Source organism: Diorhabda sublineata, chromosome 2 (genome assembly GCF_026230105.1).
Source record: "Diorhabda sublineata isolate icDioSubl1.1 chromosome 2, icDioSubl1.1, whole genome shotgun sequence".
Lineage (NCBI taxonomy): Eukaryota > Metazoa > Arthropoda > Insecta > Coleoptera > Chrysomelidae > Diorhabda > Diorhabda sublineata.
Window position 1 is genome coordinate 33,210,045 of NC_079475.1, and position 13,582 is coordinate 33,223,626.

Consider the following 13,582-nt stretch of genomic DNA (forward strand, 5'->3'; position numbering starts at 1 on the left):
TTTTATTCCACGTCAAACTAAAAAGTTGAAAATAATTTTGAAAATAAGTGTCGGGCGCTCGATGTACAAGAAATATGGAACAAAATGCCCCACGTTTTTTTCACAATAATACTAATATTTTTCACCTAATGTTGTTTTAAGATTATTTTGGAAATTATTTTTAACTTCTTTTTAGTTTGATGTTTGATATTTATTTGTAACGTTTTAGTTTTATATGCTATGAAAGAGTGTTTTTTGATTTTTTAAATATTGTTTATATTGTTTTTAAATATATTTATATAATTAATACCACCCTTGTAAAATGGTTTTGGTAAAGCTGTCGAAGTGGTAAATTTCCAATACGGGGATCAAAGGTTCTAGTCCCCAGTCGAACGAGGTCGAAGTCCAAAGGAAAGTTACAACAAACAAGCTCACAAACATATAGGTGAAGCTAATATAAACGTGTTTATTATAGTTGACAGAAGTTTGGCATAAGGATCTCAATATTGATATTGAAAAACTTATTTAAATAACTTTTTGTCGTATTTGCCACGTAATAGGCACTTTACTGTACAGTAAAATAGGTTTTAGAAAATTTTTGAAAACACCTAATTGTTCGAAACTAAAATTATGTTAGAAATTAGTCTTTAACCAATCAGGGTTGAATATTGAACATATATTAAAATCACTGTTCATATTTAAATAGTGTTCATATCTTTTAGTTAATACGCATTAATACAAATTTGTACATTTTTTGTATTTAATTTAATTTAATTGACCATGGATATCACTATTTAATTCTACAAGTCTTAACGTTTGAAAATTTACTCTCACGGTCAAATAATGGAAAAAACAAATCTCTGGAGGCAGAAACATACGAAGCATGAAAAGAAATGTTTCACTGTACGTACATTATTAATTTTTTTCTTGTGATTTTTTTTCTTTTGCTTCTTGTCATTATAAAATTTACTTTTTATATCAGATAATCGTCTCTAACATAATCCATTTTTAGTAATTTCATAATAAAAATGTAATCTAAAGTCAAACTGTAAAATAGTGTGTAGTGTAGTAGAGTGACTACAAGCTGCATCGTACTACGTCACTTTCTCACGAAAAATACAGTATTGAATTTGTGGTGCGTAGACCTCGTCTGCCTTTATATTGCGTAATTTTTGGTATTGTTACAACTGAAATTGACTAGTCTGTCTACGTATGGTATGCCTTAGCTTGTCTCATGCCAGATGCATCCATCCGTTACCACAAAGTTTTCTTGCGTATAAACTAAAAAGAGATATGTGTGATTACACTTTTGGCTACCAAGAAAGGGTTCTGGGCCTTGTGGTGGTTTTGTTGATACCAATGTGACGAGCGGATCAACCTTGTCGTTGTCCTTGTCACCCGAGTATGGTTTTCATAAGAGATCTACTGCCTGAGTAAATTGAAATTACTACGTTTCTATGATCCAATTAAGTATCGACCACATTCAAACACACCTAATACTTCGAAAACTGTAGTGTCCTCCGCAAACACGAAAAATCTGCTTATTTTGAAATTTTCTTGAACGTTCCCCGTCCACTGTGCTCTATCTGTAATGTGTGCTTCTAAAATGATGGGACCTGCAGCTTGTTTCCTGATTCTCGCATTGTCAGTTGCTCCAGCTTGCAAAACGCTTAGTATATACAATTTGATTTAATAATCTTATACATTTCCAGCAGTAGCTATAAAATTACTGTCAAATTTCTTTTTCTCCATACACAATTATCGTTTGTTCTATATGAAACAAACTAAAAGATAAGATAATAAATATATAATTAGATACTTAATTGCGTATTCTATTAGTCTGGTTCGTTATTAAAGCTTCTCGGGGCAACCAAAGTACTTCGAAAGGATCAGTACCATAAATGTTGGTTGTGGAGATAATATTGTTTAATTAAGTTTACGGTCCCTATTTAATCTAATCTCTTTCTCCAAACTTCAGTATAACATTTTTCACTCATTTGTTGATTCAGAATAGTTATTTATATACAGAACGCGACAAAATTTTAGAACAAATTTATTATTTTGTCAACAATACATTTTAGATAAAAATCCTGCTTTTTTAAATTATGTTCTTGATTGTGGTTTCTACATTTCCTTCTACTTGGTCATCTTTACATTGAGCAGGTCTAGTAACATTTCGCGTATAATTTGAACGAAATTTCGAATCTTGTTGCTTGCCATTCATTTAGCATCTCAATTTCTCTATTCTGATTTGGTATACTTATATTCTGGAAATAATTTTTCTGTAATATTTTTTCTTCCACCTTTCCAAAATTATCTTTATTTGTGCAATGCTGTTCATTTCTTCGACACTCAATTTTTGCGATTGCGTAAAAGTTTACTGTAATTTTTAGAATATGGTATATGCATATACTTTTAAAAGTTATTCAATATCTTCTTAATGATAATGAACTAATATAATTATCCATGTTCAAAGTTCTCATTTTATTTCTATATATTCTTTTACAGAATGAAAGACAAAGACTGATGAGAAGAAATATAGTAAGATATGCTGTGTTAGCTTATGTGATTACATTACAAAGGATATCACTGAGGGTAAAGAAGAGGTTCCCCACATGGCAGCATGTTGTCGATTCAGGTTAGTAAATTAAGACTTCCTTTATTATCGCACTTACTCCCTCTGTACACTATCGCCAAAAATTCACTCGATAACACATTATTTAAGTTATTGATAATAACATGAGTAGTGAAGTATAGTGGATTTCGGGTTTGTGTTATGATAATTCCTGTATATATATTCCACAAATAATGACAATTTATGATAATTTTCTTCAGAAGGTCTCTTTATGGCGAACAGTTTCCTTGGCATGTACAACAATCTAAAAATCTACATAGCTCCTAAACCATAAATTCTATCGAGTATCTTTTTGTTGAAAATCGATTCACAAATTCATGTTTAATATCTTTAGATTTTCAATTTTCTATTAAGAACCGCACTTTTCAATTAACAATTCTAAAAACGCAAATAACTCTTTTCCACTACCAATCAATCCAAGGTATAAATTCTGAAAATCTAGCCTCGCTCAACAATTTGCTTCTTATCAAATGAAATAAATTATTGGTTGTAACCAAAGTAGACACGACTTGCAAATATTTTTACGGAATTAGAATTTAAGATGAAGTCTGAGCTAGGGTTCCTAAAACAATTCCCAGGCTCTCGAAAGAAATACGTTGTTTGATTTAACAACATTATCCGCAGCATACCAGTTACACAAAAATGATAACTACATTGAATTTAGTAATCTGCGAATTAAAAATGAAAGAAATATTAATCAAAGTTATTATAATTACATGAAGAACATAGGAAAACAGCTCGCAGTTGATTCTAAGAAGTTTTGATGCTATCTAAATACTAGTAGGAAAACTACAAACATATCTAACAGCATGTTCTATAACATCGAAACTCCTCACCAATCGGATGACGTTGCGAATGCTTTTGCTCAATGATTTCAATCAGAATATATCATCTCATCAACTCATAACTTTGATCTCATTGATTCAAATATTCTTTACTACGTGAAACTATCCATAGGTAATGAGCAGCATTGCTTTTATTCTAGTAGACCTACAATCTCGAATTTATGCTACAACTGAATATTAAATTATAAAACGTAAATAGACGAGTGAAATGTACCTACCTCTAAGGGAATTTGGCTTAAACAGGGTACCAGACGTGAACTGAGTCGTTTTTCTACCCCATCCGTTTTTTTCTGGAAAACGAAATTTCAAAGCAAAATGAATTCTTTGCAAATAAAACAAAAGAAAAAAATCATTTCAATTCCAAAGTATCTTTATTAACAATAATGGCAATCAGAATCGTCTATACTAGAGTCATCATTTGATTGAATTATAATGCGTTGCGAAGTGGGTGATACCACATACTCATCTTCTTCTTTGATGCTCAACACAATCCTGTTCTCCTTATATAAACTATAAATTGTCCTACTTTTGTAACTATGTCAACTGATTTCAGATGTCAGATATTTATTATTAAATTTATACCTGTCTTTATTCTCACTACACTGTGCAATTTCATTGTCTTCGTTCGTCCATAGTCTAAATAATGCCATATTTCTATTTATTTAAAGAAATTTATGATTTGTATGAATCTCACCAAGCCACGCCAATGCTTATCGCAGACTTTCTTCAGGGAATATTTCGAATAAATTGTGTACACATGGCTTTGGCCAATATAAATGTATTTATGTTCACGATTCGATGTTTGCATTGGTAAACGGTGGAGATGACGATTCCACGTGGACTGACGGTTTGTTAGATATTCATCGAATTTTATACGGGGATTAAACATTACTTAATTTGGTATGAGTGCCGTGCGTATTTATGAAATATTGATTGATCTTCGCATAACAGTCTTCTGCAATTAATATTATACGAACTATACTATGGTTTCAATTTCATAGAAACTAACGCAACTTCTAGTGTGTCCCAAGGATAAGTTCTTGGGCTATTTTTGATATTTAAAAAGACACTATTTTGAAACTACAATCTAATGTTCTTCTTTATGCAGATAAAATATGAAACTATATCATTTTATAGAAAATATTGATGATTGTGAATCTGATGTAGATCCAAAATGTGGGTAATGTGTTAAAAATGCACTTTCTTACAAACATTTAAAATGTAATATCGTCTCTTTCACTAGGATATAATGTACTTGAAAGCTGTACAGCATCCAAAGCTCTTGTTGTTATATTTGACAGTAAATTGAACTTTGTTGAGCGTATTAATATTATACTTGGTGGAACCTCAATGAACCCCTTCTTTATATTCATTCAAAAAATTATGAATAATAATTGAATGTCCAGAATTTCTAAGTCTTCTTAGCATACATACTCCTCGGATATCTAACCGGTACCTCTCTTTATTCTATTTTGCAGTTGCTAGACCTGATGTGCTCAAGTTTCCATCTTTATATATAAAGAAACAATATTATATGACAACTCTTTTGATCTTTTTTGCACCATTATTTCTAACATCTCTATAAATAACATTGATCGTGCTCAAATGACAAAATGTAAGTACCTAGTGCGTAAATACAAATCACCGTCCCTTTGAATTGACCTGAATCCGAGACTATCTCTTATATTTTTGGAGAAGAAGATATTTCCAGTGTAATGAAAATTATATATATATATATATATATAAGAGATTAAAGTAACACATGTTAAAACTAAATCGCTTCGAGTATTATATAAAATTGGGCACACAAAATTGATAACCAAATAATTTCTTTTCTGTATTATAACCATATTGGAATCAGTTCCAGACAAATTAATTACTTATTCATAAGATAAAATTAAAGGAAATTGTTCATTTGTAGTTCTATCAGTAAATACAATTGTTCAGTACATGACTATAGAAAAAAACAGTTCCGCGTTTAGTTTTGCGAAAAATTACAATCAACGTCTGTATTATAAACGACAAAAGTCTAAACATTATACTAAATATCATGTTTAAAATACAATAAAAAAATTATAATTGAAATGCATTAGTTCCACTAGCATCCACACAGGACTTCATCTGAAACATTAGAATTTTTCCAATTTTTTTCTAATATGACTCATCAAGTATTACTGAGAAGCATTGAAGCTTGAAAGAGATCTAATTCAACCGGTTTTACATAAAGTCTGTCAATTATTTTGTTATATTTCTGAACGGAAACACGCCTATTTGAAATTTAAATAAATGTACCTATCCTGCTATGGTAATTAAACCAATGTATTCTCGTAGATATACAGTAGACTGGAATATTTGTAAATGTGTGTACCGGGAAAATAGCATCAGCTTACATTTCATATAAAAAAAATCAATATTACATTTTCAGTCCCAACCAAAATATTGAGGAGAAATTATGACATAGAAGATGATTAGCTTATTCATAGCATTATAATTTTCACACAATTTAGTTCTTTTCTGTTCAATGTAGGTATACATAAACATTTCTTGTGAAATGCGATCTACAACGAGTTTAAGTATCATATCATTATATTTTTCTAAATAATAATGTTCCTGATTGTGAAATACGTGATAAATTATTGTCTCATTTACAAGTAGACTGTTGATCTACATTTATATAAATGAAATTGCTTATTATACGAGGATTGCTACTTAAGTTTTGAGATAGACAAATAAAAACAAATATTGACAATTAGATATAGCTTTATAGTTTTTCAAAATTTCTCCATTCCAAGCATTTTTATCCATTCCGATTGAGGTACCTCCAAAACATGTGATTTGAACGCATTAACCCCTTCCTAGGGTGTAGAAAAACGTTAACCTCGTAATTTATTTTTTATCTGCAGGAATAAGAAGAAATCATTGGGCTGCAAACAAGAACTGTACGGCGGATGACCCACAAATTCGATGTTTTAACTGCTCAAAAACGTTTTTGTTTCAACTGATGTGTAAGAGCTAGCATTGTAATTGTGGAGAATGAATCGTCTTTATCTATTGGTTTTCTTGATATTTTCAACCACTTGAAGCAAAAAAATGTTCTAGTACAATTAAGAATTGGCCGTTATACGTTGTCTAATGGAACGGTGTCGACATGTCCGAAAAAACATGCGACAACTTGCTTCGAAGTGCTTCGTGTGCGAACAACTTTTGTTAGATTTGGCTTGTCTGAAAAGATCCATACGTTTCATTGTTGTTTAGTTTCGAATATATATGCATTGATCAATAATTTGTCACGATCTTCTAGACGTCTTTTGAAACGCCGCTCAACACCAGCTTTTTTTGAGCGATTGTTAAATTATGCGGTATTCAACGCTAACAAATCTTTTTGACAGCTAAATGTTAATGCAATATTGATGTATGCTGGTGAAACTATGCCTCAATCTAACGATATGTCATATGACAATCTTGCAATATCAGCACAACAGCTAATTTTGGACGACCTATACGAAATTCATTCTATAGTCAAGTGCGAGCGGGGGAAACCCGGTGGCTCGAGATGGTGCTTCATCACCAAAAGCTGAAGCGAGTTGATCAGCACACTGCTGGCGGCTTAACTCACCTCTAAAGTCTTAGAAAATGCCATTTAATTCCATTTTTTGACCAAGATGAATATTTCAAACATCTGTAAACAACTCAAATAGCACTCGTATTGCAACACGTTCTGAGGATGTGCAGTATGAAGAATGTCACACTTTCTTATGGTAATGTCAGATTGACATATTGACATCAGTGTTGCCATATCCATAAGGAAGAGTGGATATCCATTCTATTCAAAACATCTAAAAAAATAATTTTTCAAAAGTTCCGCAAAATACGCCTTTTTCTCTGTCATCATCTGTATCTGTATTTGTGTGTTATTACTATCCACCAGGAACAGGGAGCCAGTTCAAGTCAATAAGGCGAAAGAGGCAATAAATTGAAACTAATTTTTATTAGATATTAGAAGCGCGGCAGAAAGTAGCATATGATCACTGCAGCAAAAGTGTTGTTGATCTTAAACGAGACCTCAGTGGGGCGGGGGAGCCATCAGTAAGTCCTAAAGAATTCGTTAGCCTGCACAATCCGTTAGTTGTTCTTCCTTCACATTCAAAAATTTTTTGTGACCTTCAATTTTTAAGAAACTATCTCAGAAAGAATTAATATGATTAACAAGGCCGCTTAAAATTAGCTGCAAGACAACTGACAGTGATTGTCGCTGTAGCCAACACTGATAATGTCAAGCTTGTGATTTGGAATACAACTATTTTGCCAAATTTATCCGAAAATTCCTAACGGCAGAGCCGGAGAATCTTTGCTTTGAAATAGATTGGAAACAACTTATGATTTTTGATTATGAATTAATTATTTTAATGGAAAAAAGTCATAAGTCGCTATGACAATATTATAAATAGATGGTGTGAAAGGCGTTAAACCACTGAAAGGACATTGACGAATATTATTGGCTATTATTATCGTATTTTGTCGAAATGTCTAGTTTTGTGAGACATTTCAAGTCTTTTTTGCTTATTTTGCGCAGTAGCAGCTAATCGAAACTCAATTTTCCGGATAATCGATCCCTGAAGGGCAATAAATTTGATTTTATGCACATTATGGGATTAGATTACACGCACACTACATAGATATTTAAATAAAGTGAACTTAAATTGAGATTTGAAGGTGGGTTTTGGTATACGATAAACATTTTCTATATTCAAATAGCATGAATACGTATAGGTATAATTAAGAAAATAATTATTCGATATGTATATAAACGAATACCTTTTGAATATATTTATGATCTTCGCAATGGCCTGTAAAAGTGAAACTACTTCTCTTATATTCATTATTTATCTGTGATTCAGAAAGTGCCATGCCAACGATATTTAAATACAATCCAACAGCAGATTTATATTCTATTCGTAAAAATAATAACTTCATAATATTCCTGTTTTCAACAAATATAAATAATATTTTCTCCTTTTTTAGGTTTGATGATGGAAAGCGAGAAGAAAATCTTCGAATTAATGGATCAGCGAACACCCATGTCAAAATATTGGATGCCGCTGGTCTGGGCTACAAATATAATAAACCGTGCACGGAAAGAATCAATCATAACTAGTGATCACATAGTACAAACCTTATTGATGGAGTTATCGGATATGAGGAGGCGGTTAGGAGCTTTGATAGGATATGATACAGTTAACGTTCCACTTGTGTATTCACAGGTAAGCAATGTCTCAAGGGATTGAATCATATTGTACATGAAATAGATTAAGTTGGAATATCTGGAACAGTTGGTGATATTCATAGTGAATACACTGTTTACACCCCCACTACACCAATACTCACAATTACACTGTCTGACGCGCGTTTCCATAACCAAATTATCGTCTTTAGAGACTGAAGGTAAATTGTCTCACTCTCTGAAGACGATAACTTGGTTATCGAAACGTGCGAGAGCCAACCGATCCATAACATGCAACGTATTGTTTCAAAGTATGTATGTAGATATTGAGGTATCATATACACTGTGACCCAAAGGATCGATTGTGTCTCCTTTTTCTGCTGCGATACTGGGAAACCCAGAGTTTATAGCTGATCTGTTAATCGTACCCCTTCCAGAATGTGGGATGGCCGTGCAACAAAATCAGCACGCCGCTTTATCTGCTACGTCTAGCGTCTTTAGGTGTCTATTGAGGCCACAGTGCCCCGATAGGACTTCTGTTAGTATTCGTAGATTGTTCTCACTAAGGCTGAAATATCCAGCAGATCTTCTTTAGTTATAGTTTCCCAGGAGAGTACTTGCCTGCCTCAGTCCCTGTAGGTTATCCCAATAATTGGTTTTGTTCCTATCTACCTTCTATTCCAATATCTTTTTCTATTGTTTTATTGCTGATACCACAAAAGGGTTAAGGTCCCGTGAAGGGCTTGACTGGCTCCGCTTTAGAGAGCTTATCAGCTATTACATTCCCCTTTCCTTTTAAATCCATTGTAGGGTAACTTTTTTTTCTTTCCTAGCTCGTTTTATTTTTCAAGGACTGGACACATTTTTCAACTTCCAACATAAACTTTTACTTGACAAATACTTGGAGAGAGATTTAGAATAACTTCTAGTGCAGCATGATTTCATGGTTTCGGTTGCACAAGCCAGTCTTTGTAGCTTCGAGAGATTGTTCCTCGTGGTATTCAGACTAATTCTAGTACTTCAAACCCCTGTCCTATATATGATGATTGGTCTCTCTGACCCCATACAGAACCGTTTTTATTTGCTTGATCACTGGAGACCAAGAATGGGTCCTAAATGATAATATGAAAGGCAGCAGTTCTGCAAATGAATAACTCCGAAGTAGTGCAATACTGAGAATAATTAAGGATGGTAAAATAACGGCAAAATTATTATCTTAATATAGCAAAACATCAGACATTCTAATATACTTTTATATATACACATATTAGCAATGTTTTCTAAGATAATAGAGACACTAAAAAAAAATTATCTATTACCTTTTTTTAATTTCTAAGATCAGTTTACATAATTAATTATTCGTTTTAAGAGTTATTCTGTAATTTTTTTATGAAATTAGTTACTTTTTATTTTCAAAGAGACAGACTTGCTATAACAAGAAGTATAGTTGTTTTGTCGTTGGTACGAGTAGAACCGGTACAGGGAATCAAGGACATCTTTTATTCAAATTTCTCATTGTATGGGTTAACATCAATGAATTAGTTTTTTGTTAAATCAGTTCCATTATGGTCGGTCAAATTTATTCAATTCAGAGATATCACGTATTTTTGCGGTATTGGTTTTGCATATTTAACGCACTTTGGTGATGTTATATATTCTACTATTAAAACTTAAAACTTGTACTATTGTACCACACGATAAATAAATAAATAATAGAATATGTAAATACTAATGTCTATAACCTCAACTGACTTCTGTTAAAACACTTTTTTCACTTTTCGTCTGCCTCAAATAATCGCCAAAAACTTATCATCCACAATGAATTTAAAAACGATGAAATTAAATGCAGAACTCGCAAGCTATATTAAGATTAAGTAATAGATCAAATTCATTAAAACATGCCTTCAATACAACACTGTTATAGTCGAACTGTTAACTTTTAACTTCAACTGATTATTTTTTTTAAATTATTCATCAGACCAAAAAAAGAAATATGCTGTTTAAAAGACAATTTAATATTCAATTCAATGTGAATATAAATTTATGAAAACTTATTTCGACTTCCCACATTTCTTTTTATTCAAGTACCATACACTTTGCAGCGTGTAGGTGTTTTCTTGTCCAAATCTTCTAATCTATTATCTGAAGACACTACTTCTGCACGACGAAAAATTGTTGCCGCACCTTGAATGCCACACCTGTCTCTATTCCGTAGCCAGAAATGTTGTTTACGCCCTGGTCTTCTCCTTCCGTCGATCTTTCCCGTCAGTACTTCTTCATTCGTCATGTGCTCAGTCCATGGGATCCGTAGAAGTCTGCGCAACAGCCACACTTCCTTTGCTTCTGTTCTATTTAAGGATTGCATTTTCAGAGACAACATCTTCTCACCATACAAAAGGATTGGCCAAATATAACATTTTATCACCCTCAATCTAAGGCTTAGGGGGATTTCTCGGCGGATTAGGAACTTATTAAACTTTGTAAAAGATAATTTTGCAATCGGTATCCGAGTTTTAGCTTCCTCTATGTTCTATCGGATTTAGGTCAGGACTGTATGCTGTAATGTAATAATGTAATCTTACACGATTCTGGCAGTGTGTGGCCTTGCATTGTCATGCATAAAGGTAAATTCGTCTCCAATGTAGTCAAGGTAAGGTAACCTGTTTTTCCGGGAACACGGTCGCCCTTACGAATGAACACAAAGTTTATTCGTGCTCCTATAGAAATTGCACCCCAGATCATGCAGGAACCACCTCCACGCTTCAAATAAGCAGTTTGTAGATCACTTTCTTGTTCTTCAGTACACATTTCTTCTTCGATCGCTACCATGGAGACATATTCTGGTCTCATCTGAGCTACCATGGAGACATATTCTGGTCTCATCTGAGAACAGAACAGATCCCCATTGTCCCAATTCTAATGGTCTTGTACAAAACGCAAGCATGCTTGCCGATAAGATGAAGTGAGTTTTGAACCAATCGTATGTGTTTTAGCGATCAGGTTATTTTCCTGCAGTCTTCGTCTTACTGACTAATAGTCATTTCTCGCATCTCACAGAGCTGTCACTGCCCTTGAACGGCATTAAGATGACAATTTCTTTATGTTGTTTACACAATAAAGCGGTAAATCGCCTTCTGCCTATTCCAGGTCGTCTACGAAAAGATCCAGTCTCCTCATAACGCTGGTATAGCCTTCGAGCCGCCGCGCCGATCATATCCAAATATCTAGCAAAAGCTCGCTAACTAAATCCATTCTCGATTAAAGCAATAACATGGACGGTTTTTGTGGTACAGTAGTGAACACTAATGAGATTATAAAAAACGAATAATATGCAAATTTCTGTTGCAGACGTAATAATTTCAATACTTGAGAACTTTTTTATTTTCATTACAATCACCACATCAACATGTTTCATTTGTTTACCGGTGCGCTACGCATATAAACGATAAGCCTAGCTGGTAAATTTATACTCTTATTAAAGACTATGAAATTGTCTTTCAAACACCTTTTTTTTGTTCTGATGAATGATTAAAAATATATATAGTTAAAGTTAAAAGTTTACGGTGGATCGGTTTTCTATGCACGCAAGTGTATTTTATGTAATAGAAATAGAGGGACTACTTTCTTGAAATAATCAACCGGCCTGTTTGATCTGAATCATTTAGGAGCACGTCTTCTTTAGCGACAATTAATATCAATCAGGTTTACTGAGAATACTAGAATATTAGCGCTTCTTTAAAACTCTCCCTAGTATATCAATTTGCAGTCGAAGCTTTTATAGTATTTCAAATAAAAATGTACTTTGGTTTATAATTCCAAGTTATACAATACTTGACTTGACGCTTCTCTCACCTTTGCGGACCACGTTAACCGTTTCCCCTTAAAAACTTTAAGATGCAAATTAGTTTTCGTTAATATCACTGATGAACGAATATTATTTTTTCCAGTCGATCGGTTGTAGATTAATAGTAACAAAATCAACAAAATTTATTTTCACGCGTTTCATGATTGTTCTGTATACTTCTTTGGGATAAGTAAGCTTAGGAGTTTTTATATTAAATTACATTATAAAAAACTTGAGTGGCTGAGAGGTATTTCCTTCATTGATGGTCGTTTGTCCATTCAAGCTAGTTCAAAATCTCTCGTTAAGGCCAGTCTTGAGTTTTCAAGTCAAACATTTGATTATATATGACCCTAATCATCTGTATTAACTTATTTTTTCGAATACTGTCATGAACATTGAAAGATTAGGGCTTCTTAGAGTTATGCTGGTCCTTGCACCATTAATTTATTTTGCTTTGTTTTAAATCTTCTGATGAGCATGATATTGATTAAAACAAATATTCACTCTCTGGTGTTAACAAACAAACTGTCTGAATGACTAATAATTGAATAATTTAACAAGAAATCAAGTTGACTCTTTTAAGTAAGTAGAGAACGATCGTAAACACTTTGAAGATGTATTAGGTGTTAGATACCGATTGCTTGAATTTGGATTTGGAATCGATGAATACGATTCCCAGATAAACTATCCCTACGAATTAACTTCTTCCCATCGGTATTTCAAGCGAAAATATTTGCTATAAGGGAGCGGATCTCATAATGCGCAACTACCAGGAAAAAAAACCTATATGCGCTTGACTTTGCGTTAACAAGGTAATCTAGGAATACAAGATACTCCCTAAAACATTCGGTCTAAGTAAGTCAACATTCTCTAGAAAGCTACTCGTTCTGGAGGACAAAGCAACAACTTGGCAGATTGGTTGGTAAACCAGAGAGAAGTAACCCACTTCATTGGTCTAGAGCCATTTTACGATTTCTTTGGCATTAAATATTAAATCTCAGCGAATGATCAAAGGAGGTAAATGTCCTATATCATTCCTCTCCAACTCAACGAGTTAG

The 13,582-nt window shown here is 33.1% G+C and overlaps 1 protein-coding gene across 2 annotated transcripts in view; it reads left to right on the forward strand.

Moving 5' to 3' along the window:
* LOC130453298 (bestrophin-2) overlaps positions 1-13,582 on the forward strand; it is a 102,937-nt gene that overhangs the window by 66,946 nt on the left and 22,409 nt on the right. For both annotated transcript variants that reach the window (XM_056792955.1, XM_056792956.1), the window contains 2 exons: positions 2,488-2,617; positions 8,482-8,720. In XM_056792955.1, coding sequence (XP_056648933.1) covers positions 2,488-2,617; positions 8,482-8,720 — 369 coding nt within the window. The remainder of the gene's footprint in view (positions 1-2,487; positions 2,618-8,481; positions 8,721-13,582) is intronic.